At 36.7% G+C, this 27,827-nt stretch overlaps 1 protein-coding gene and 3 long non-coding RNA genes across 4 annotated transcripts; 1 reads left to right on the plus strand and 3 right to left on the minus strand.

Annotated features, from left to right (window-relative positions):
- Positions 1 to 981: 981 nt before the first annotated feature.
- LOC131008269 (uncharacterized) lies at positions 982 to 2,372 on the minus strand. Its single transcript, XM_057935156.1, has 2 exons — positions 2,186 to 2,372; positions 982 to 2,057 (listed from the first exon to the last, which is right to left on the minus strand). Exons 1-2 carry the CDS (start codon positions 2,370 to 2,372, stop codon positions 982 to 984), a joined length of 1,263 nt encoding a protein of 420 aa, XP_057791139.1.
- Positions 2,373 to 2,444: 72 nt separating this feature from the next.
- On the minus strand, positions 2,445 to 5,358 carry LOC131013266 (uncharacterized). Its single transcript, XR_009097613.1, has 3 exons — positions 5,168 to 5,358; positions 3,330 to 3,408; positions 2,445 to 2,727 (listed from the first exon to the last, which is right to left on the minus strand). It is a non-coding gene; the product is annotated as an uncharacterized LOC131013266 (long non-coding RNA).
- A 6,301-nt stretch (positions 5,359 to 11,659) lies between these two features.
- Positions 11,660 to 14,570, minus strand: LOC131013267 (uncharacterized). Its single transcript, XR_009097614.1, has 3 exons — positions 14,380 to 14,570; positions 12,545 to 12,623; positions 11,660 to 11,942 (listed from the first exon to the last, which is right to left on the minus strand). It is a non-coding gene; the product is annotated as an uncharacterized LOC131013267 (long non-coding RNA).
- Positions 14,571 to 25,013: 10,443 nt separating this feature from the next.
- On the plus strand, positions 25,014 to 27,827 carry LOC131013268 (uncharacterized). Its single transcript, XR_009097615.1, has 3 exons — positions 25,014 to 25,166; positions 25,258 to 25,297; positions 26,808 to 27,827. It is a non-coding gene; the product is annotated as an uncharacterized LOC131013268 (long non-coding RNA).

Genomic DNA, 27,827 nt, shown 5'->3' on the forward strand with positions numbered 1-27,827 from the left:
ACGATGGGAGGCTGCCATCGTGATCATGGATTGTGTTAAAAACACCAACATCCACTATCAAAAACTCAATTGATACAAAAAACGGATAAAATTCAAACTAAATGAACATTAAAAATAGATATTGGACACAAAGTTCGTTCTAAGAGGTGACAAAAAGTTTAACAACTTACATTTATTCATGGAGGGGCATTGGACATGCTCTAATATCATGACCCTCTTCTCCACAATTGCTACATCTTTTTTTCTTCCGACGTCTCTGGGTCGGTTGTGCTTCCTCCGTATCATGAGATGGTTCATCTGTGGCATGAGAAGGATCCTGAGAAGTTTCCTCAAACTCTGCTTCTTGAAATGGAACATTCAAATCCACCCCACCCACAGGGATATATATTGTGCATTTTTTTTATTGTGTCTCGTTCCATTACACCTAGAGCACACTTGATGCCGTCGTGAGGGTAGTCCTTCAACTGTTGATCGAGTACGACTCATCTTTGGACGCCCAGACTGACGTAGAGTCTCCGGATCGGGCGGACTACAATAAATTTATAAGACATCTCCTGGCACATTCCATTCACTCGGATGTGGTATTGGACTAACATGTTCGGCATAAGTTTGTGTCAACTCATATTGTTTGAAATATTTGTGTACGAAATCGTACACATTCAAACCATTGCCCGCCCACCTAATAAAACAATATAATTTCGGCTTAAAAACAAATTAAAAAGTAATTAAAAAGTAATTAAATTTTTCATACCTTATAGCGGCAACCGCATGCTTGCATGGAATTTTATCCTCATCAAACTCTCGACACTCACAAGTCCAATTCTGAAGATCGACTTGATATTGTTGATCATCCTCTTCAACTTTATACACAAGTCCGGTGGTGGCTCGAACAGTAAGAGAGAGACTTGCTTGCACAGAATTAGATAGCTTGTTGAACGTAGACACCGTTAACACATGATCTCTCGATTCAAACGATGTACGTCACTCGTCAAACCAATCCTCCAAAAGTGTGCGAAACGATTCAAGTAAAGAGCACACTGGTAAACGCCTAGCCCACCACAACCGAGAGTTAAACGATTCTGCTGCATTAGACGTCATAAATCCATAGCGTTGCACCGGACACTTTGACCTAGCCCACCTCTCCGGTCCAATTTGAGAAATTCGTCGGTGAGCTCCATCCGGACTAGCGTCGTACAACAATGAAAAAAAAAATTCGAACACTTCGTGACGATAAGAATATGTTGCTTCATAGAAGACCGTGGCCACTATCTTCCCATAGGGCGTTAGATTCTTCAACAAATGGTGATAACACAGTCCATGGAATGCATTTGGATACACGGCTTGAACTGCATTCCGAATGCTTTTATGTTGGTCACTCACAATTAATAAATCTTCTGGAGGATTGTAACACCGCCGTAGATTGTAGAGAAAATAAGTCCACGACTCATCATTCTCTATTGGTCCGAGGCCAATTGCTAGAGGAAACACTTGATCGTTCCCATCCTTTGTCACAGCAACAAATAACACTCCTCTGTTCTTTCCCTTCAAGTGGGTTCCGTCTATTACAATCACCGGTCGAAGATACTGCTCAAAAGCCCGAATACTTTGCCCGAGGGCAACAAACATGTGGCAGAACACTCCCCAACGAGTCGTCTGCAAATCATAAACAATCCCTGGATTACGTTGTTTCAATAGATAAAGATACGATGGAAGCCTCACATATGACATATTGAAGTCACCATACGTTCTCTCTATCGCCTGCTGCCTAGTTCTGACTACGAAGCAATATAGCATTTGAACGCCATACTTACTACGCATCTCAGCAATCATCTCCTTTGGCCTCAAAACAACCTTCTCATCGATTAATTTTTTGGCAAGATAATATGCAACAACCTCGCCACTCACAGACCGTGCTGTAGTAGCACGATTCAAATCCGCCTGACATGTGTGATCCAATGTCAACTTAGTAATTCTCCAAAGAGTTGCAGCCTCTACTGCACACAATCTAAAAGTGCAGTTCTTCCTACCACTCTTGCATATGTACACTACACGAGAATCTGTAGAACGATCGGTTGCAAACTCTAGATAGTGCTCCAAATGATAAATTCCTACAGCTATCCTCAACTCTACTTTGGATCGAAATATGGCCCCTACCTCGAGCAGTCCGTAGGCTATTTGATGATACTCTTCCCACCCCAACTGTAATATGCTTTCAATGTGCGGAAATGGAATATCCCAATCGCGCGAGCCATGTTCATGCTTAACATAGCTTGCAGTCTGATAATCCGATGAAAAATGTCGCAACTCATTGCGACTATCTTCCACATCGTCTTCAGATGTAGACTCTGCTTCATCTTCCTCATAATCCTCATCGAATACTGTCACAGCCCACTATCCCAATGACGGGTTAACCGGGGTTATGACTTGGGGTGAACAATAAGAAATGGAAATGGACAATTACTTAACATTAAAGTATATGGAAATGTCACTCATAGATAAAATGCTAGGATCATATATGATTATTTGGATACACATAATTGAGAACTGATTAAGGTGGTTACCCAATAACACGTATCACAACTTCATATCATAGAGCTATCCTAATCAAGTGTTTTGCAGCGGAAAACGTGTGAGATATACATATGAAGATGTATACTCAAGGTTACATTTCTTGAAATGTCAAAGGAACACCCGCTCAACATCATTCCATTCCATCAACTGCTCAACCTGCACATTTAGAAATACATGCAGGGCTGAGTATAAAAATACTCAGTGGGCATAGCCGAAAATACATTCATGCATACATATATAAATTGAACTGCCATAACAGTAACACACAGGGGTTTTCTTAAATGACCTGCGCTTACTAAAATATTTCTTTCATTTTCATAAAGTCGATCGGCCGATCATTTTCCTTCATATGATCCATATCTGTTCCTTTCTGTCACGCGCCGGGAAGGAGGCCTCCTTACCACGGACGCCAAGACCGGTCGCAAGCGACTCGCGGTCTCCATAAGTGTACACGTTAACCCTAGCTAGCGACCTTTGTCTAGCATAGGATCCCAATTGGATTTCCTTCAAAGTTGGCGAACCAACACAGATAGGATACATATAAAAACATAAACATTTTTGGCAGTCAATCATTTCATAAACATTTCATTTCATTTCATTTCATGAACATTTCATTTTCATTTCATAAGAGTCATTTATCATTTGGGCATAATAATAAACTGAAATTAACAGTTAAAATCATCTCATGCATATATTCGTATAAGAGGCCTACGACACGCAGGGGATCTCTATATACGTATAGTAAAAGTAATGCCCACCTGGATAGGCAAAGCCTGAAGATCATAATCACATAACCTGTCTTGGGAAAACAGTGCTAATCCCCTTGGTCCACAAAGCCTACAAGAAATTCTATTCTTAATAGGTCTCCTTGAATCTAATCTTAAGTCATGGTGTAGTGCTTAACATTCTATGATTCACTTAGCCGGGTTTTTAATGAATAAATAATTAAAAACATTTCTCTTGAGTTAAGAACACCAACAATATTCTTACTCATCTTTCTTTAATAATTGGAATTATAAATAAAACCAATTAAATCATAAATACTTTTTATTTCATGATGCAAATGAAATGTCATGTCATGCTTAGCATATGATAAGTAATTACTTAAAATATGCACTTAATAATAATTTAATATTATTATAAAAATTATCCTTTAAATAAATTAATCAAACTAATAATAGTTCAATTAATTAAAAATAAGAAAGCCCAATTTAATTAATTGAAGGCAATCCAAAGTCTTTAAAATAATTAATCAAACTAATTAATAGTCTAATTAAATAAAATAGGGAAGCCATTTAAATAGATGAAATAGAGCTCATGCTTAAATAAATAATAGCCCATATAAATTTAAAAGATGAGGCCCAACTCAATAAAATATGAATGGCCCAGACTGAATAAAATAAATCGGGCCCAGCTAAATAAAATTAAAAATCGGCCCAAGCTTTTAAAAATCGCAGCCCAAATCTATTTAAAAATCGAAGCCCATCACTCATAAAAATCGGCCCAAATACTCGGCCCAAATAAGGAAATAACAAAGCCCAACCTTTAAAATTTTCGGCCCATATGCTCAAGCCCACTCCAAAGCCCAACACCCCCAACCCTTCTCTATCTTCTCCCTATCAGCCGCACACCCTCTCTTATCTCTCATCTCACGACTGCTCTCTCTCCCTCTCGACTGCTCTATCTCTCCCTCTCGGACTCACGGCCGCACGCCCACCACTCCCGGCGGCGAGCGCCGCTCCGGTCACTTCTCCCTCGAATCCCCCTGCTCTCTCTTTCCCCCTTGGCGACGACGAGTGCCGCCGCCTCCCTCGGCCTCTCTCTCGGCGACTGCAGCAGATAGGCTGCCGCCGATTCTCCCTCCTTGGAAACGGTGAGATCGCCGCTCCCTCCTCCTGGAACTCCGGCGAACGACAGCTATATGCCGCGCTGCCTTCACCTCCGGCAACCGCAGCGATGCCACGGCCGCCTCCTGTTCCTACCCGACACCTACAATGACCAGCCGCCCCCATCAAACTCCCAGCGACAAACGACGAGGTTGCTGCCGACAGCAACAACCAGCCGCACCGCCGTGGAAGCTCGCCGGGGAGCAACGACAGCCGCTGACGACACTCGGTTCTCCCTCCTCAGATCGACGGCAGCAAGGCCGCCGGCCGTCACCCCTCTTCGGTCTCCAGCGAGCAAAACAGACGGCCACCACCGCCGTGCCCTAGCTACTGCCTCCATCTTCCCTTTGTTCGGTCCGACAACAGCTAATAGCCACCGCCGTTGCCGCCCTGACTCCCGACTCTCACATCCCTTCCTCGCAGACACTCTCCAAGCAGAGATACCCCACGAGTTCTATTCTTGTTTTAGTTATCAGTATTTTCATTTCATGCACATATCTTATGTTCTTATGGAGCAGTGATTGGTACACAAATAAACAAAACATAGGCAACAAACTATCAGTTCTTATATCTCATTATCTGTATTCTCATTGTATGAAACATTTACATTTCGTTGTCTTTATTGTTATGTAAACTCAGTTATAGATGGACATATGAACAAACATAAAGCTGTATATGTGTGTGTTTACTGCTATGAATTGAAGAAAAACCTTGAGGGTTAATGATGGTTGGTGCTTGGTGCTTGGTGGCTTCTTTTGTGCGTTCTTGCCTTCTTGAATGCAGATGAGAAAAATGCAACATGTCTTTTGTGTAGAATGAGTAAAGTCTCTTTGGTATGAGTAAAGTCTCCATGATTTGATATAATTGAGATATGGCAGAGAGGTGTGGAGAGTAGGTGGGAGAAGGGAGGGAGTAGGTGGGTGTAATAATAGGTATTGATGGTAGGGATTGAAAAAGTCATGATGATGATGGCAGTAGAGTGGCGGATAGGAGTTGTAGGGTGTAGGTGTAGATGGGAGTAATAAAATAAAATAAAATAAAAATCTTCCGGGTTGTACTATGAAAACTGTAATAATCGTTCAGTGTTCGTTAAATAAAATAGTTCGTGTAAATGATCGATGCTCAATTAAATAAATATGTAATGCATATAAATTTAATAACTAAATTTACAAATGTTTTTGTAAATCATTTGTGTTGGAATTAAAAATAAATTCTTTTTCTCAATCCGGCGTGAATCATCTTAAATCTTAAGTTCAAAATAAATTCTAAATTTAACTCAGGGAAACGGGGTATTACATTCCTCCCTCCTTATAAAAATTCCGTCCTCGGAATTGCATATCTGGTATTCTATCTTGTGATACTAGTCATTCGTTCCATTCATCTCTTTTGTGGCCTTTTCCATCCTGTGATGGTTCCACTACATGACGAGAACAATATTATTGCCTCGTAAAACTTGAATCTTGCGATCAAGTATCTGGACTGATTTCTCATCACAACTTAGGTCCTGGCTAGGACTACTTTATCTTGCTTAATCACATGCTTTCTTAATTGCGAGGTGCTATACGTATTGTATACATCCACAATGCTTGGTGGCAGAGCCAACTTATAGGCTACAAAGGCCTAACTTATCTAGGATCTCAAAAGGTCCTATATAACGGGGTCGTAACTTGCCCCTATTTCCCGAAACGTATAACTCCCTTTGAGGGAGAAACTTTGAGGAAAACTCGATCCCCAACATTGAATTCTAATTCCAATCGGCGTTTATCGGCGTAAGACTTTTGTCTATCTTGAGTTTCTTTGATTCTTTGCTTGATGTGGTCGACTTTCTCAATCATCTGTTGGACCAGTTCGGGACCTAACAACATTCTTTCACCCACTTCATCTTAGTAAAGTGGTGAACTACCTTAATTGTTTCCTTCGTCCTAAGTCACCTTCTCAGATTTGACTAGGGAATTCTAATATCAAACTTTTCTCATCATCTTGGTAACTTTCACTTAAAGATTAATGGCACTCCTTCTGCCATGTAAACTCATTTTCTCATTTTCAAATGATTATTTAATGGGGGTTTCTAAGTTTCTATTGTGGTGGCGTTCCAACTTTATTCTTGCTGTAGCTTCTGGCACTTTAGCCAAAGCATTCACTCTCTTAACTTGAGCCTACTAGCCTTGGGGTTGGGTTATACCTTAAGTTTAGTTCTAGTGCTTTCCTTCCATTTCCTTTTTTTCTTTACCTCCACCTTGAGGTGGTGTACATATCTTGTTTGTGCGTGAACTTTTTCCTTCTCCAATTGTTGTAGTGACTCGGTGGTGAGAGTCTCGTTCATTGCTTGTTCCTTCATAATATCTCCCTAGTTTACTAGGGAAATTGAAAATCTCATGCCGCGATTTATTTACGAACTCCTTTACTCATTTCTCATTATTCATTTATAAATGACTTAAATAAGCATTTTAAACTCCATTAAAATGGAATTGATTTAAAACATTTTAATCCTTTTAAAAATCCATACTCATAAAGCCTTAACTCATGCTCTATCTCATATTCTATCTCTTTACTCAACTTTATATAAACTCTCCACTCATCTCAAATCCTTAAGTTCAAGGATAGGTTTCAAGAAAATCATGGTACTAAGTCTCGATTTATCTCTCATATAAGGCTCGTCTAATCTCATTCAACACATAGACAACACAATCACATAAGGCACATAAGAAAACACAATCAAACATTATCAAAACATGCTCTGTTTTTACACTGACTCAACTTCAAAATCTAACCTGTTCTTACTCCGACACCTCCTGGACTCGAGACTCATACCAAAAGAAAGGTCATCGAGTCTATTTTCATATAAAAAAAAGTAGAGTCAAAAACTCGAAGTATTGTAGGAGATATGACTGTTTTACTACAGATTCGGCAGTTTTGAGCAATCGAAAACTTGGATTTTTTGAAAAATAGTAAATGTTGTCAAACTGGGCTCACATTTTGTGGATATCTAGCTAACACAATAAGGTTAATACCATAAAATTTTGGAAAGCTAGATCACACAGGAAACTACTGAAATGAATGACTCTCTTCTTACATCATAACCTCAAATCTCTAGTAAAACGTTTCAATGAACGCATCATTAAAATTCTCTTTTCATTTTCATGCACAAAATTACTCAATTATTCAAACATGATCTCATTCATCATATAACTCATTATACACATATAGATTCCCTTTTATCATGTACTAAACTCTAATGAAACTTCATGTATCATCATAAAACTCTTAATAAAACATGACAAACTTTCACATAATGGTCATAAAGCAATTAGACCTCATTTTATCAATCATCGACTTCTCAAAATATGAAAACTCAAAAACTCATACAAACTAAACTAAGTCAAAAAATTTCTTAGCCAACAAAAGACTTACTCAAATATAATTATACACTAAAATCATGCTCAAATACATATATCTTAAGCCAAAATTACTTTAATAACACATAGGCAAAAAGTCCTAATTTTTATTAAACTAAACTCTTTTGAAAATATCACTAATCATGTATAACCTATTGATCAAATCATAGATCTAACATCCTAGGTTACCAATTAGCACAAATCAACATCATAAAACAAGATCACATATAGATACATATGTATGTCATCTTCTTCCTCAAACTAACACTTTTCATTTTTCATTTCTCAACCTCAAGCTTCAATCTCATCCATCATTAATCATCTAGATCATCTCATAAACTCAAATCCATCATCAATACATCAATTGATTCATAGGATCTCAACATCCCAATTTTAGGTAAACTAACCTAATAGAAAAATCTATATCTCATGGCTAATCATCAAGATATTCATATATATTAACTCAATAATCATCAATCATCATATAAATCATCGACTCACAATTTCCCAATTTTTTTTTTTTTGTAAACTAAACTCAATCGACTTTCACATCTCAAAGCATATACTTTCACAACACACATCAATCATCAATAAACACCACATAGATCTCATTTTTTTTTTGCCCCAAATCAAGGAAAGAAAAAGAAAATTTTTGAAGGGTAAAGACCCATTTTTTTGAAAATTTTAAGAACAAGGGAGAGGTGATTTTCTTTCTTCATACAACATCATTCAAGCAAGATTTATGGAATACATGACCACTTACCCAAATTTCTCACTCTAGCTTGGAAGCCTTTCTTCAATGATTCTCTTGAATATAAGTAGCTAGGATGTGTTTATGGAAGATTTTAGAGTGGATTGAGGTGTTTTGTAAAATTTTTGGAAGCTCCGAAGGTCTCTTCAATGGAGGAAAATGGAGGAAAGTGAGAGAAAGAGGGAGAGAGGTGTTGGTCGAAAATGATGAGTGAGTAGTGAGAGAGGATTTTGCAAGATTGTAAATGATCTTGTGATCTTTAAAGAGGATTTTGTAATCTTAAGGAAATATTGGCAATTAATGCCTTGATCTCTCTCTCTCTAATCTCTACACTATCTCTCTAATCTCTACACTCTCTTCAATAATCTCTACACTTGGCAAATTGTGGTATTTAGACACATGGTAGGGAAATTAAAGTAATAGGGTGAGAAGGGTGATCAAAAATAAATCACAAAAACTATGGAAATGTACTAATTAATAAAATACCAATACATAATTATTCATGTGACCACATAAAATAATTATAGCACTAATATTAGTGCACTCACTCAATTATAATATTCCTCTCATAGGAAAAATAATTTTAAAACAAAATATATGCTTGGAAATATTTTCATTAACCGGCATTCTTTGATTTCTCGGTAAAAATAAACTGCACTTGCTTTGAAAACTTAATTAAAATTCCAAGTGCTAAAATCATCAAATAAAAATCATAATAACTTGCTCACAATGACATACGTAACAAAACTTCACATAATCAATCAGTCACGTAATTTCACATAATATCACGTCAAAGCAGTCGACAAACACAGACAAACTAGACGTCTCTCCGAGCGGCTTTTTTTTTTTTTTTTTTTATCAAGGTTTTTCACTCTTTCTTTCTCGACTCTATTTCCAACTCATTATTCCTATTTTCTTAATAGGACAGTCAATCTCTCTGACATCTCAGTATTCTCAATAGTGTTAAGACACTATCTCACAACATAGGGAAAAGTACGGGGTGTTACATGTACTATCAAATTTAGATAAAATTCATGACTTCATGCATAATTTAAAATTCATGTGGCTCATATAAATACACTTAACTCACCAATTATAACTTATGCACCACATTTATAAAAATTTTCTTTAACTAAGCACATTAAAACACATATATAACGATCAAATCACATCAGATAAATCAAACCAGTTTTTATCATAAATGGATGCCGAATCCTAATTATTAATAATTAAGCCCTTAATCAGGGATTAAAAGTCGGGGTATGACATACTATCCACTTTAAAAGAAATTTCGTCACGAAATTTGTACCACAGGAAATAATTCTGGGTATTTCTCCTTCATGCTAAACTCGAGTTCTCACGTCGCCTCTTCTTGATCATGGTGCTTCCAAAGAACTATTACTAAAGGTATCGACTTATTCCTTAGTACTTTAACTTTCCGATCTAGAATAGATTCGGGTCTCTCCTCATATCAATTGGATTCCTAATTCCAATTTATATACATGAGATTTACTTGAGAATAAGTTCCCTCGTCCTTTTGCGGCGGTTCATTACTCCTACCTCATTCCTAGGGCTCATTTACGGAGTATCCTATTTTCCAAAGACCAAAATGGTCATCAACCCATTTCTTGTTACCTACACATGTACAACACTTTCCTATGAATCTATCTTAAAACTATCATAGACCAATTAACTTAAGTCCTCGTACTCGAACACTATATTACGGTCTTAGCTTGAACTCTGAATTTCTATCATAATGAGTGGTCGATATCATTTATAGGACAAAGACTAATAATCTCAACTAATTACAATGAGACACAATTATACGAAGCCATAATTTGGGTAGTATACTACATCGGTAGACTAACACTTCTTGGTCTTATCAAACAAGGGGATCTATTATGACAACTCACGAGTTGCAAGGCTCAAACTCAACACAACATCAAGACAAGGTGTTGTAGAAATTGTTCAAGAGAATCAAAAGATTGACCAGAGGGTATGAAATGATTAACTACAAGGTCGAACAAAATGACCTCGAGTAAGAGCCCATCTGACTTTTCAATCGAAAGTTGAAACACATGGGTTTTCAACCCAAAAGACGTCTACTGAGATTTGGATCATGTGGACTGGCCAGGTCCAACATCATCACCTCCCAGTCACACGGGAAACATCGTTCCGAACTTGAAGAGCCATGAACATATTATACATAACAAAACATAAGCTCATTATGACAACTAAACTTATCTTAAAGTTCTCTATCCTATTGATCTCAAACCCCAAACCTCTCTTAAGACATATACACACAGACATACGTACACAGGCAAAACACACTATTCTTAAAATCTGTCCTGTAGCAAAAGTCGATTCGATGTTCCGTCGCACTTGAACATTCGAACGTAGAGACTATGGTTCAACCCTTGATGCAACGTTTACCTTGAATTCGTCTCGTATTTTCATTCTGTGCTTTTCCTTTACCTCGTACATATCTTTTCATTCCTCTTTGTAGTTCAAAAGAACCATCATTTTCTTAAGGGAGCTGAGACGTTCTAAGTTCTCTTTCATTCTTCTACATCATCACCTTGAGAATCTAGATTGTAGAGATATCCTACTAATCTAGTAGTCTATGTTCTTTTAAAATTGTGATCATGCAACTTATAGCAATCTATGTTCTCCGGGAAAACATATGTCAATTTTTCTATCATTCGTCTGATCATAACATCATAGATTGCGAAAATATGCCATGAAAGGCAAAACATTCAACATTTCATCATAACCTGCTCTTCACATAAACATATTCATGAAGCATTTTAGAACATTAACATCTTTAAAACGTTGAAACTGCAGTTACCTTCTTTCCTTGATTGAGCACGATGCAATGGAGTGTTGAGCGGTGCCATATGAACCCGTGTAAGTCTAAAGAATCAAACTAGACTCGACTCTTTAGAATAAGGTTTCTAGGGCCAGAGCGAACGAACCGCTCTGATACCACTCTGTCACAGCCCACTATCCCAATGACGGGTTAACCGGGGTTATGACTTGGGGTGAACAATAAGAAATGGAAATGGACAATTACTTAACATTAAAGTATATGGAAATGTCACTCATAGATAAAATGCTAGGATCATATATGATTATTTGGATACACATAATTGAGAACTGATTAAGGTGGTTACCCAATAACACGTATCACAACTTCATATCATAGAGCTATCCTAATCAAGTGTTTTGCAGCGGAAAACGTGTGAGATATACATATGAAGATGTATACTCAAGGTTACATTTCTTGAAATGTCAAAGGAACACCCGCTCAACATCATTCCATTCCATCAACTGCTCAACCTGCACATTTAGAAATACATGCAGGGCTGAGTATAAAAATACTCAGTGGGCATAGCCAAAAATACATTCATGCATACATATATAAATTGAACTGCCATAACAGTAACACACAGGGGTTTTCTTAAATGACCTGCGCTTACTAAAATATTTCTTTCATTTTCATAAAGTCGATCGGCCGATCATTTTCCTTCATATGATCCATATCTGTTCCTTTCTGTCACGCGCCGGGAAGGAGGCCTCCTTACCACGGACGCCAAGACCGGTCGCAAGCGACTCGCGGTCTCCATAAGTGTACACGTTAACCCTAGCTAGCGACCTTTGTCTAGCATAGGATCCCAATTGGATTTCCTTCAAAGTTGGCGAACCAACACAGATAGGATACATATAAAAACATAAACATTTTTGGCAGTCAATCATTTCATAAACATTTCATTTCATTTCATTTCATGAACATTTCATTTTCATTTCATAAGAGTCATTTATCATTTGGGCATAATAATAAACTGAAATTAACAGTTAAAATCATCTCATGCATATATTCGTATAAGAGGCCTACGACACGCAGGGGATCTCTATATACGTATAGTAAAAGTAATGCCCACCTGGATAGGCAAAGCCTGAAGATCATAATCACATAACCTGTCTTGGGAAAACAGTGCTAATCCCCTTGGTCCACAAAGCCTACAAGAAATTCTATTCTTAATAGGTCTCCTTGAATCTAATCTTAAGTCATGGTGTAGTGCTTAACATTCTATGATTCACTTAGCCGGGTTTTTAATGAATAAATAATTAAAAACATTTCTCTTGAGTTAAGAACACCAACAATATTCTTACTCATCTTTCTTTAATAATTGGAATTATAAATAAAACCAATTAAATCATAAATACTTTTTATTTCATGATGCAAATGAAATGTCATGTCATGCTTAGCATATGATAAGTAATTACTTAAAATATGCACTTAATAATAATTTAATATTATTATAAAAATTATCCTTTAAATAAATTAATCAAACTAATAATAGTTCAATTAATTAAAAATAAGAAAGCCCAATTTAATTAATTGAAGGCAATCCAAAGTCTTTAAAATAATTAATCAAACTAATTAATAGTCTAATTAAATAAAATAGGGAAGCCATTTAAATAGATGAAATAGAGCTCATGCTTAAATAAATAATAGCCCATATAAATTTAAAAGATGAGGCCCAACTCAATAAAATATGAATGGCCCAGACTGAATAAAATAAATCGGGCCCAGCTAAATAAAATTAAAAATCGGCCCAAGCTTTTAAAAATCGCAGCCCAAATCTATTTAAAAATCGAAGCCCATCACTCATAAAAATCGGCCCAAATACTCGGCCCAAATAAGGAAATAACAAAGCCCAACCTTTAAAATTTTCGGCCCATATGCTCAAGCCCACTCCAAAGCCCAACACCCCCAACCCTTCTCTATCTTCTCCCTATCAGCCGCACACCCTCTCTTATCTCTCATCTCACGACTCTCTCTCCCTCTCGACTGCTCTATCTCTCCCTCTCGGACTCACGGCCGCACGCCCACCACTCCCGGCGGCGAGCGCCGCTCCGGTCACTTCTCCCTCGAATCCCCCTGCTCTCTCTTTCCCCCTTGGCGACGACGAGTGCCGCCGCCTCCCTCGGCCTCTCTCTCGGCGACTGCAGCAGATAGGCTGCCGCCGATTCTCCCTCCTTGGAAACGGTGAGATCGCCGCTCCCTCCTCCTGGAACTCCGGCGAACGACAGCTATATGCCGCGCTGCCTTCACCTCCGGCAACCGCAGCGATGCCACGGCCGCCTCCTGTTCCTACCCGACACCTACAATGACCAGCCGCCCCCATCAAACTCCCAGCGACAAACGACGAGGTTGCTGCCGACAGCAACAACCAGCCGCACCGCCGTGGAAGCTCGCCGGGGAGCAGCGACAGCCGCTGACGACACTCGGTTCTCCCTCCTCAGATCGACGGCAGCAAGGCCGCCGGCCGTCACCCCTCTTCGGTCTCCAGCGAGCAAAACAGACGGCCACCACCGCCGTGCCCTAGCTACTGCCTCCATCTTCCCTTTGTTCGGTCCGACAACAGCTAATAGCCACCGCCGTTGCCGCCCTGACTCCCGACTCTCACATCCCTTCCTCGCAGACACTCTCCAAGCAGAGATACCCCACGAGTTCTATTCTTGTTTTAGTTATCAGTATTTTCATTTCATGCACATATCTTATGTTCTTATGGAGCAGTGATTGGTACACAAATAAACAAAACATAGGCAACAAACTATCAGTTCTTATATCTCATTATCTGTATTCTCATTGTATGAAACATTTACATTTCGTTGTCTTTATTGTTATGTAAACTCAGTTATAGATGGACATATGAACAAACATAAAGCTGTATATGTGTGTGTTTACTGCTATGAATTGAAGAAAAACCTTGAGGGTTAATGATGGTTGGTGCTTGGTGCTTGGTGGCTTCTTTTGTGCGTTCTTGCCTTCTTGAATGCAGATGAGAAAAATGCAACATGTCTTTTGTGTAGAATGAGTAAAGTCTCTTTGGTATGAGTAAAGTCTCCATGATTTGATATAATTGAGATATGGCAGAGAGGTGTGGAGAGTAGGTGGGAGAAGGGAGGGAGTAGGTGGGTGTAATAATAGGTATTGATGGTAGGGATTGAAAAAGTCATGATGATGATGGCAGTAGAGTGGCGGATAGGAGTTGTAGGGTGTAGGTGTAGATGGGAGTAATAAAATAAAATAAAATAAAAATCTTCCGGGTTGTACTATGAAAACTGTAATAATCGTTCAGTGTTCGTTAAATAAAATAGTTCGTGTAAATGATCGATGCTCAATTAAATAAATATGTAATGCATATAAATTTAATAACTAAATTTACAAATGTTTTTGTAAATCATTTGTGTTGGAATTAAAAATAAATTCTTTTTCTCAATCCGGCGTGAATCATCTTAAATCTTAAGTTCAAAATAAATTCTAAATTTAACTCAGGGAAACGGGGTATTACAAATACCTTTTCATCATCTTCATCATGATACGACATTCTTTGATCAAGATGTACAGCCGATGTACAGCCTCTCATAGTGTTGCGGCTCACATTATTATCGGGGCCGGAAGAACCGTCTTTCTCAATCACATAAACTTCTGGATCCTCTCTAGGATCTGCTAACCATCGAAGCAACTCCATATCCCCCCTCAATAGAACTTTTGCTTTAATACCATTGATGTTTGTGACGTACCATAACGTATATTCGGTCTCATTTCGATCTCCCAAACCCTCTCTAATAAGATCCACGAGGTTAGCACGATTAATTGTACCGGAATCGATATACGGAACAAAGAATTCCCCATCTATATATGTTGATCGCTCCCAACGACCGCCATGATGTATCATAATACGTCGCCCCGACATCTGAAATTAACAAAATGTAATATAAACAGTCAGAAAACCATTAAAAGTACCTTAAAACATGGACTGCCAACCCCACGATCGCAGCACACCATCATGATCACGATGGCACTCACGATCGTGTCCACGATCGTGAGTGCTATCGTGACAACGATGGTGTGCTTCGAACATGTGGGCTAAACCCTAAACCCTAATAACATGACGTCGAAACATAAACTCTAATGTGTGACCTATTTGAAACAAAATAAACAATATTCATGATCAACATATATACTTCCATGAGATCAAAACGTTCAAACAACGAAACAATCATAAAAGCCGTTTTTAGAATGTTTTTTCACGTTTTTTTTTCATATTTCATGCTTGTGAGTAGTAGACGGAGGAACAAAACATACATACCTTTATATGAAGCGAGATGAACGAAGGAACGTCGCCTCTTGTTGTTTTTTTCTTCCTTTATGGTTGATCTGTGGATTTCTTTGATTAGGGTTTTGGTTTTAATTCGTGGTTCTTTTTGTTTCGTTCTTTGGTAACAAATGTGAAGCTTAAGTTTTGTTTGAACAACTACAAGCTTCCACAATTATTATCACCAACAACCTCTTCATCACAAAAGTTATTCCTAGTCTCAACCGAAAAGATTCACCAAATCTGCACTTCATTAATGACATTCCGGAGTTCACGGTGGTCGTGACCACGTTCGAGCCATTTATCGTGAGCTTCCATCGCCCCCTCGGCCTGTCGTGGCCATCGTGCCCACGGGCGGGGGCAATCGACCGTCGTGGGCACAGTCGCGGGTGTCGACGGGCACGATGGTGCGAAGAAACGACGGGCACGACCGCGCGCTCGCGGGGTGGGCACGTCGGGGGCGGGGTGGGCACGTCGGGGGCCTCGTCGTCCGGGGTGGGCACGATGGGCGGGGTGGGCACGATGGCTCGCGTGCCCACGATGGGCACGATGGTCGTGTCCACCATCGTGCCCACGTTGGACACGACGGCTCGCGTGCACACGATGGTCGTGTCCACCATCGTGATCACGATGGACACGACGGTCGTGGCCACGATCGTCGCCATCGTGTCCGCGATCGTGGACACGGGTTTGACTTTGGCTTCAAGTGGTGGGGACCGTAAGGGGTATTTTAGTCCTTTCACAGATTTTGGTATACAAAAGAGTTAGTTTTAAAGAGGAACTAAAAAAGTTATCTTTTTTTAATTTTTGGTATTTGTTTATTAGTTTCCTCAAAAAGAAATGAGACATTTGTAATGGGACGTCTCATTATGGAAAGTGAGACATTTATAATGGGATGAAGAGAGTATATATTTATATGTGTATGGTTATTGTGATGCTAATAAACTCATGAGAATCGAAAAAAAATGTTGGGTCCGAAAAGAGATGAGTAGTAAAACCACATTTTAATGGAGTTTGCTATGTATGAATGCATAAATACAAGGATATTTATAAGATGTATTCAAATAAATAGATTATCATATTAAATTTATATTAAACTTCACAGTTCAAAATTTTAAATAAAATGATTATTAAATTTCACCATTTGAAAATTCAAATAAAAGGATATTTAAGTTCAAAAATAAAAATAAAAAAAATACTTAGATAAATTTTAAATAAATAGATTATTCGGTTAAATTTGATAATATAAAATAAATAAAATGATACTCATAATTTGATAGATTTAAAATAAATAGGTTATTCAATTTAATTTTGTCATAAAAATAATTTCAAATAAATCAGCATTTCCACATTGATCTTTTATTGAACTTCATGATGGAAACTTAAATACAAAGATAATTTTAAGAGAGCCAACTTTTGAGATAGCTAAATTGAGCAATGGAACTCAATATTTGGCCATCTATTTTAAAAACATAAATTTTGGCCATTTTTTACAATTTCATATTATATTGCCCTTAATTTGGGCGAATCGGGTCGGGTTGGCGCGCGGGTTCGGGTGGTACTTTTGGCACTAATATTATAATTTGTGCCAAAATTACCAACAGAAGCAAAACAAAAAAAAATTAAGTAATTTGGTATTTTTGACACTAATGTTATAATTTGTGTCAAAAGTACCAAATTACATAGAACAAATGAGAATATTAGTGCCAAAAAAAAAAACCAAGTAAATTGTTTTTTTGGCACAAATGACAATATTAGTGCCAAAAGTACCAAATTACTTGGTATTTTTTTGTTCTGAGTAATTTGGTACTTTTGACACAAATTATAACATTAATGTCAAAAGTACCACCCGAACCGCGCCCAACCCAATCTAGTCCGTCCAAATTAAGGGCAATACAGTTCAAAATTGCAAAAAAAATGGTCAAAATTTGTGTTTTTAAGATGGAGGCCGAAATATTGAGTTTTGGTCCTCAATATGGCTATATGAGTCCATATTCTCATTTTATGATGTAGTTGAAATAAATAAGTTCTCATATTGAATTTATATTAAAATTCAACAATTCGAAACCTAAATAAAATTATTATTAAATTTCACTATTTTAAAGCTTATATAAAATGATACTTGGATGTATTTGAAATAAATAGGTTCTTCAATTTAATTTGATCATATCAAATAATTTGAAATAAATCATCATTCCCACATAGATTTTTTTATTTATTAAATTTCACCATTAACCTTTAATTTAATATGGTCATACAAAATAATAAAAGAATACTTAGATGTATGCAAAATAAAAATGGTTCTTCAATATAATTTGTTCATATAAAATAATTTGAACTAAATCCTCATTCTATAATTGATCTTTTATTAAATTTCACCATTAAAAGAATACTTAGTTACATTTCAAATAAATAGATTCGCATATCGAATTTATATTAAATGTGAGGGCTGATATAGCCCGACCCACCCGACTTGGACATCTTATTGGGCTGCATCAGGGACTGAAAATTTTGCAAATTTTGCAGCCCAAGCCAGCCCCTCCAATGCATTGGGCGAAACCTGTTGAATGATATTTTTGCAACCCAAGCCAGTTCCTCCAATCCATCAAAGTAAATAAGGGATTAACCTTATTATTTTCATCTACGAAGACTAATTGTCAATTATAAACGTCCACTTATTGTTTTCAATTATATACAATACTACTTATAAATAAAATAAAATAAAGTAAGAGTCTACTTTCCGGCTCTTGCGTGATCTGCTCGGCTAAGGCAAAGACCCCTACATTTACTTTGCCTTGAGTAAGGAGGTCCGTCTGTGTTGTCGCCTCGTTCGTATTATGGACATGGTTTGGAGGTACTCATGGTAGAACTTAATAACAGATTGTCAGAATGCTTGATTGCTAGAGCCTCACAATGGGGGTCAAATTATTGGGGATGGATCCAATAATTACGGAGTAGGACGTCAAATACGTTTAGATCGACGGGCACTAACAATCTGAAACCATAAATATGTTAGAAACCTTTTATGAGCAATGGAGATAACGATGAAAGGGCCTCCAACGCTCAAGTCTTCTAACAATAAAAAAAAAAAAATTGACAAAAAGAATGTAAATGTAAGGCGTAAAAATGATTGAATAGTAAGGTAAGTCCAAATGTTAATAAATATTTCATGGGATTTAAATGATGGGCTTCAAGCCGATCTATTTTGAATATGGGCTGAGCGTAGGTAATTGCTAGACTTTTAAAATTATGTTGGGCCAGAATCTTTATACATATTTTTAAGTCCATTATCAGTTTTATTAATCAGTTATCATTTTTATTTTAAGAAAGACCGGAGTAATAGATTAAATATTCCTTGGACATCGCTAATAAGGAGTACTATTTCTGTATACCTTTTCTCATCTTCACTGTAACCATTCCATTTCTTCACAAAATCATTACCCTGCTATGAGACTTCTATGATAGAGCAAAAGAGTCAGTATACCTCAAGATCATGAATTCTGAGCAACAGCAGCTCTAATCACAATATAATTTTTGCAGAAAAACATATAGCAATAATCATTCTTGCAAGTGTACGGCGAGGGAGGAGGCAGGCCCTGCAAGGGATCGAGAGATAAGTAAGGGAATTTGGGGATTTTTGTGAGGGAGGAGGGTGGCTGGCGGTGGCGACATCGCCGGAGGGAGGTGGCGGCGTGACAGGGGTTGAGAAGGGAGAGAGAGAAGAGAGGCGGCGAGAGAGAGAGAGACCGATGCAGAGAGAAGAATGAGATATGTTTATTTTTCTTTTCTGTGTTTCACTTTGCATTTGGGCTTAAATTAAAGATGTTGGGCCCTTATAATATGAAGTGGGCGGCATTACTAAAGAAATCTATATAATCTATATAATATATAAAAGATGAGTTTTCTCTCTCTTCTCCCATCAATTTTTCACTATTTGTTTTATCTTTTTTATATAATTTTAATTATTTTCTAAATATCATCAAATTTAATTTATGAATAAATATTCAATATGCATTTTAAATTTAAGTTCGTAACAAGATCTTTCATATGGTATAAAAATCATCAAAAATGAATTCAAAACGAATATGTTATTAAAATTTTAAAATATGTTATATTCTTTCTCTTTGTTAAAATTTTACAACTTTTTTATTTATTTTATTTATTTAGAATATAATAATAATGTGTATATTAATTTTGTTATCAAATAATTTAAAATTATTTAGTGACTATAATTATCATTACACTTTATACATAGTTGAAAATTACGTTTTTAAATTCGGGATTTTATTGAGTTATTGATATTTTATTTTTAAATCATATTTTGTATTTATTTACATTTTGATTATGTTTAATATTTATATTTATATATTTATTTAAAATGCCATTTAATTTCGATTTTATCGTGCATCACACGGATGGACGTACTAGTGCCTATAATTAATGGGTGAATCCTAGTGTCTGTAACCTCTTATTCAATAAAATACTAAAAATATTAATAAAAATACTATTTCACTCTTGTAGCCTCTAATTAAAAAGTTAGTAAAAATTAGTACTCCCTCCGTCCCACTCCAAATGTCTCATTTTCTAATTTGGGTTGTCCCACTCCAAATGTCTCATTTCCTTTTTTGGCAATACACTCTCTCTCTATACTTAATATTCAAACAATTTCCACCAACCCACTTTATCTATTTTATATCCACTTTATCTACTTTATACATATTTCTTAATCTCCGTGCCCAAAAGAAATGAGACATTTGGAGCGGGACGGAGGGAATATAATTTATCACATAGTCCCAAAAAATTGAAAAGAAAATATGATGGAATTTAATAATTTGAGTTTTTTCTTTTCGAACAAATTGAGATTTATTTATTCAATGTGTGAAAGAATCAATTTCAAGTGGAAATCTATAAATTTATGTAAGTTATGATTTATCATCACCTTGGGGCTATGAACTGGACAACTAGACTTGTATCCCAAATCATCAAAATGATTACCTTTTGCTTCTTCAACTTCTTCAAATTCAGGTTTTGAAGAAGATAACATTTTGTTGTTGGTTTAGCTTTTTTGGTTTTGCGTTGTTCTCGTCGCATAGAGGAAAGAAATGGGTTGCAGTAGCGTTATAAACAAAAGTAAATATAGTCACAACAAGAACTGAACTGATCGACCTTGGGAGAGATGAAAACTTTATTTTGGGTAATACTAAACCTTTGCTTACTCTTTTTTTTCCCTCTTCAAATAACTTGGGAATTTGAGGTTCAACATTACTTTTTGTTTCCCTTGATAGTTTATCCACGAAGGCTTTGATGTTTTTGTTGTCAATTGATGAGTTCATCGTCATGGGAGACTTGGATAATTTGTAACTAAATCCCAGCATATTTTTTGTTCAAATTTTTAGGGTTGCAGATGAAGTTATATGTAAATTAAATTGAGATGATGTTATTTGTAAATTAAATTGGGGGCTATGAGGATAAAATAGTACATATATTAATAATTTTAATATTTTATTAAATAAGAGGCTATAAAGAGTAAAATGGAGGCTATGAATAGAATCACCCTTAATTAATCTATTAATTCGGCCATATTTAAGCTTCAATTGGTTAATGATATAAGTTGAGTTGAGTTTTCCAGTAAAAGTCAAGTGAGGGTATTGTTGGAACCCTTAGCCAAGAAAATGATTTTCAAGTTTTAGTTGAATTTTTTAAAATTCAGGTATTGCGAATGTAGTTAAAAATTGATGTCAAGTTAAGAAAATGTTAAGGTTTGTTTTAGGGCAATAAGTTTAAATTGAGAACTTATCTTATAGGTCCTACAAAATAGGATACTTAGGTTTCTAATCAGCTTATTTAGGTTGTTCAGATTGTCTCCAAATCAAGTGGGGCTATATTTTCGAAATGTATGTGTAAGAAGATCGATTTTATGAAAAGTTAAAGTTGATGTTCATGCTTAAAATGTTTTGCTCTCTATTGGTTATATGGTATATATCAGAACATTATTGGCTTCGCTAACCAGAACTTTGTTGGTTCTGCCAATTAGAATTATGTACGTACACCAGAACCTGTTTCATCCAGAGATCGATGACAACCAATTGTAGATAACGTCCAATAGATGAGACATAAAAAGTAGAGTACTCGAGTTTTTAGTATGCATGGAATGACTTAGCTTAAGAACATTCTGTATTATACTGCTCAAAGCATGAATTATCTTTTCAAAAGATAGCTTTCAAAATATTTGTAAATGGCTCAACACACTGAGTACATTAGTACTCAGCCCTGCAAATGTTTTCAAAACCTTTTAAAATTTGAGTAGTTGATGGAGACGTGCGAGGCTGAAGAAGGGGTTATTATTGTTATTTGAAGAATGTTTATGACCTGCTTCTGCTGAAATAAATTCACTTGGTGAATATTATCTGATGTTTGATTATGTCGATACTTCATAGACTATTTTATGTGAATTCTATTTTTCATCGCTTTCCACAAAGGTTGTTTTCTACGTATACTTTATGCCTAGTTTGAAATGTTACTTTTGTCTCAGACCTTTAAATTTTTGATCTTATTAGGGAGAATAATTATATTATAACGCCGTGCTTGTTATCTTTTAAATACGACGTATTTTCTTTTTATTAACGGAATCATGCCCGACTCTAAGGGCACATCACCTATTTAATTCAAGTAAAGTCTAGCACACACGTCACATATCCCATTTCTTATTCTCTTGAGAAACTAAAGCGTGACAAAATCAATCAATCAATCTTAGTATATGATAATACATTATATTATATTTAATCATATATTATTCTAATCATTTATCACCTTACCGAATAGTGACATACAGAACATATTGTTGAATACAAACAATATTATATTGTCAAAATAAGTATAACAACAAACTAAAAAACTTTAAAGAAATTACAATAATTTTGAAAATAATGTCATATACATTGATTACATTCTTAGATAAATATAAAAAAATTATAGATTATTATTTTAAAAATTAGAAGCAATTAAGAAATAATGAAATTAAAATAAGAAATTTTAAACAAAATATATTACCTTAGTCGTGCATTTTTTTTTTAATCCTACGTCCAAACAATGTAGATAGCATTTTTTTTATATAATAGGATTATGCCTTAACCTATGTGGCATGCTTAGAATTGTTTTATTTCAATAACTTACCATATATAATCTTCATCATTTATTAATTAATTAACTATTACATTCTATATAAAGATTCATTAATCTTAATAAGTATAATTAATAATTATATATATATATATAGGAATGGGATCATATAGATCCCAATGCTTATAATAGATCCCTAGATCCAAATCTTGACCACACATTTATGACATGTGGCGCATCAAGATGGTGACACGTGGCAAGGATTCCAAGGCAAAATCTGGAGGGGTAAAATTGGAATGTAATTTTCGGATTTAATAATTAAAAAAAAAAATTTTTTTTTTAGATTTTCTCAAAATAGATATATTTTAGATGCATATAGTTTCACACAAAGATGCATAAAGTTTTCACATGAAATGCATAACTTTCAACAGAAAAATGCATTTAATTTTTCCAATTTTGGTATTTTCACCACCCCACCCCATACCACCCCCCAATCCAGCCCACACCACCCCCCAACCCTCCCCATTACCACCCCCCAAAAATATGCATGTTTCACATGCATATAAAATCAAACAAAAATGCATAAAGTTTTCACATAAAAATGCATTAAATTATACAAAAAATGCATTTCATTTTAATAAATCTGGTAGTTTCGCCACCCCACCCCTGCCCCTGCCCCCTGCCCCCCCACCCCCACCCCCCCCCCCAAAATTTTTTTTTTTTTCAAAAACTGATTTTCTAATTGCTGGCCCACCCCCACCCCCACCCCCACCCCCCCACCCCCCACCGACCTACCCCCCCCCCCAAAATTTTTTTTTTATTTTTTTAAAAACTGATTTTCAAAAAAAAAATTTGGGGGGGGGGGGTGGGGGGTGGGTGGGTGGGGGGGTGTCAGTGGTCAGAAAATCAGTTTTTGAGAAAATACAAAAAAAATTTGGTGGGGGGGTGGGGGGGGTGGGTGGGGGGGGTGGGGGTAGGGGTGGGTCAGCGGTCAGAAAATCAGTTTTTAAAAAAATAAAAAAAAAAATTTTTTTTGGGGGGTGGGGGGGTGGGGTTCTGGGGTGGGGTGGGGTTCTGGGGTGTGGGGGGTGGGGTTGGGGTGGGGTGAAATCTTATGCATATTGATATGAAACTTTATGCATTTTTATATGAAAGTTCATGCATTCTCGTATGAAACTTTATGCATCTAAAATATACCTATTTTGAGAAAATATAATTTTTTTTTTTTTTGAATTTCGAAAATTACATTCCAATTTTACCCCTCTCCAGATTTTGCCTTGAAATGCCTTGCCACGTGTCACCATCTTGATGCGCCACATGTCATAAATGTGTGGTCTAGATTTGGATCTACGGATCTATTATAAGCATAGGGATCCACCGGAACCCAACCCTATATATATATATATATATATATATATATATAGCGCAGTCTGTTGGTAAGACGCTTCTCCTCCAATCAATTGGTCGGGGGTTCGAGTCACCCTAGGAGCTAGAGTGTGAGTGGGTTTTTTCCTTTCTTTGGTTGTAACAAATTTTTAAATATATATATATATATATATATATATATAAAATAATCTTAACTTACGTATAATTTAAATTAATAAATTTTATTATTTATTTTATCTCGATAAAAATTAGATTTACATGTCTGCCAAGAAAAAAATTATATGTAACACCCCGCCTATTTATATTAAATTTAGAATTATTTTGAACTTAGATATTAAGTTGATTCACGTCGGATAAAAGAAAATGAATTTATTTTTAATTCCAACAAAAATGATTTACAAAAATATTTGTAAATTTAGTTATTGAATTTATATGCATTGCATATTTATTTTAGCATTCTTTCACGAGCTATTTATTTAGCGAACCCTGAAGTATTATTACAGTCCCGATATTTTTAAAATCAATTCACATCTTATCAAATTCTTTTCCACTCTCTTTTGTTTCCATTTTCTTTTGTTTTATGCTGTCAAATTCCACTTAGCAAATCAGCCAAATCTCTCTTTTGTTTCCACTTTCTTTTGTTTTATGCTGTCAAAACCACCTAACATCCCACTCACACTTCACACGATACTTTGCCCCCCACCAAAATAAACTTTAGCCATAATACTCATTCCCTTCCACTCACTATTTCTCCTACATACCAAGGAACTAAGTGCAGAGCTACACCCACAGAAGTTCAGCTATACCACACGGACATCCCTATCACTTCACTCATTCTGAAAATTTTCATTTGCTCATCAAGATCATTTCGACAGAATCCAGCACACAAGTAAGATTTTAAATCAGTTTCTTTACATTCGTCCCTATGAATAAGAGCCTTCATTTAAATGGTATTCATACCTATGAACCTTCTTTTCCAGCAAACAAACAGGATCAACACTCACTGAAATTTCTCACAAGGTAGCCATTTGATTTCTTTTACCTCTGTCATAAATCGAACTTCAAGCTGCAAGCTTGTTCAAAGCTATATACAATTTGATATACACACAGCAACACATTCAAGCATTTCAATAGTATGACTTTCATTATTACATATACATACATGAAAGCATGATTTATTGAAAAGAAAAGAAAGACAAAGATTTTATTTTCAAGCTTTAACCGTGTGTGTGTGTGTGTGTTGGGTTGAGTTGAGCGGTGCCGGGATGGCGGCGTGCTCGCTGTCGGTCATCCGGCCGTGTAAGAGGAAGAGGACGCTGGTGAGAACAGAGGGAGGCCGCGGCACGGCGGTTTTGCCCGCTGCTGTCGGGCCGTCGATCCAGAGAGAGTCGGAGTCGGCGGCGGTAGTGGCTTCTCGCTGCTATTGCCGGAGTTCCAGAGGGAGGATCGGAGTTCGAGAGGGAGGAGCGGTGGTGGCTGGGGCTGCTATCGCCGGAGGTGGAACCGCGGGGGTTGAGCTTTCAGAGGGAGGCTAGAGCTCGGCGGCCTTGGCTGCTGTCGCTCAGCCACTGTCAGAGAAAGAGAGCTGGTGGCGGCAGCTCGTCGCTGCTGCTCCTCCGGCGAGTCTCCGCGGCGGCGGACTTCCGATGTGAAGAGAGAAAGAGAGAGGTCGGTGGGGAGTGAGAGATGAAGGTAGAAGGCGAGAGATGAGAGAGAGGGGAGTCAAGGGACGGCGGAGGCGGCGTTGCTACCGCCGCCGGAAAAGATCGAGAGGAGGGGAGAGCCGAGAGGGTGCTGTTACATGTGTGTGTGAGTGTGACCGAGAGAGAGAGAGTGAGATTAGTTGTTTGTGTGTGTGTATTATGCGGCTGGGGGGGGGGGAGAAGAAGGGGGGAGGGAGTGTGGGCTAGGGCTTGGTGAGGGTTGGGCTTTGGGGTTGGGTTTGAGTGATGGGCTTGGTAGTGGGCCGATTTTAATTAGAGTGGGCTCGAGTTGTGGGCCGATTTTAATTAGAGTGGGCTCGAGTCATGGGCCGATTTTTATGAGTATTTGGGCCGAGATTTTATTTATTTTTGTTTCAGTTGGGCTATTAATTAATAAATTTGTTGGGCCTTATTTTATTTAAGGATTTTGAATTGCCTTCAATTAATTAAATTGGGCTTTCTTATTTTTAATTAATTGAACTATTATTAGTTTGATTAATTTATTTAAAGGATAATTTTCATAATAATATTATATTATTATTATGTGCATATTTTAAGTAATTACTTATTATATGTTAAGTATGACATGATTTGCATTATATTTTGCAATAAGAATATTTATGATTTAATTGGTTTTATTATAATTTCAATTATTAAAGAAAGATGAGTAAGAATATTGTTGGTGTTCTTAACTCAAGAGAAATATTTTCAATTATTTATTCATTAAATTTTGAAAACCCGGCTAAATGAATCATAGAATATTAAGCACTTCACTATGACTTAAGATTAGATTCAGGAGACCTATTAAGATTATAGATTTCTTGTAGGCTTTGTGGATCGTGAGGACTAGCACTGCTATACCAATTCAGAGTTAAGAATAAACGACAGGCTTTGCCTATTCAGGTGGGCTTATTTTCCAAATGTATGATTTAGCTATTGAGCTTAAATATTTCAATGAAATGAAAACTGTTTATCCAATAAATATTTTTGTGCACTCTGCTCTGTTTAAGGCTCGCATAAGTTAATCGATCGAGGTTCTCTTATGACCTAACACGTTGTTTGAGAATTGTGTACACCTATTAGCTGACTCGGTGGGTTGATCTCCATCGGGCACTAATCATGTATGAGGCGTTATAAGGGTGCTCGACGGGATGTGTTCCGGAGCATTGGGTCCCAAATGGGAGCTTGGCTGGGTTACGCCCTCAGTCCAAGTAAAGCAGGAGTAATGGATCCGTCGGTGGCTAAAAGGTCCGGGATCACAGCGAGTAACGGAAAGGGAGTGTGACAATTGCGCGCAATATAATAAAATGTTTTAACATGCTTAGAAGTTATTTTTGTTTTAAAACCTTCTAAGTCATGTAAAGTATAATTGGATAAACTGCTCTTATGATTATGAAATATTTATAAAAATGCTAGCCCACTAAGTACATTAGTACTTAGCCCAAAATTTCTTTCAAATGTTTTCAGGTTGATTGGTCGGTGCTGACGGGGCAGAGCTGAGGCTAGGGTTCAACTCCGTATTTTGTCTTCCGCTGTCGCACTAGCTCTTATTTGTCTTTTATTTCTCCAACTTAAGACTTTTATGTTAAATTCTGAATTATGTTTTCTTATCGAGCTTAAACTCTCAACTTCTAGCTCTATGTTATTAACGTTGGTTATCGGAAGCATGAAACCGAACTTGTGATCCTAAGGCTTAGAATGTTGTTGATTGATTAATATCACTTGATTTTTGTCTTTCTTCACTCAAAGGGCGTTCCCCGACTTTTTATCCTATTATTTGAATCCCACAAGGTTCTTTCCTTGTTTATTTCTATGATTTTAGTCGCACCTCGATTATAGTTTATTCC

Source organism: Salvia miltiorrhiza, chromosome 2 (assembly GCF_028751815.1).
Source record: "Salvia miltiorrhiza cultivar Shanhuang (shh) chromosome 2, IMPLAD_Smil_shh, whole genome shotgun sequence".
Taxonomy (NCBI): Eukaryota; Viridiplantae; Streptophyta; class Magnoliopsida; order Lamiales; family Lamiaceae; genus Salvia; species Salvia miltiorrhiza.

Excerpts from the sequence above, each read along its gene's own strand:
- LOC131008269 (XM_057935156.1), bottom strand. The coding sequence starts at position 2,372 with ATGAGGATTATGAGGAAGATGAAGCAGAGTCTACATCTGAAGACGATG. Across the intron at positions 2,058-2,185 it reads TTACAGTTGGGGTGGGAAGA|ATTCTCGTGTAGTGTACATA; the intron begins GTATCATCAAAT and ends ATCGTTCTACAG.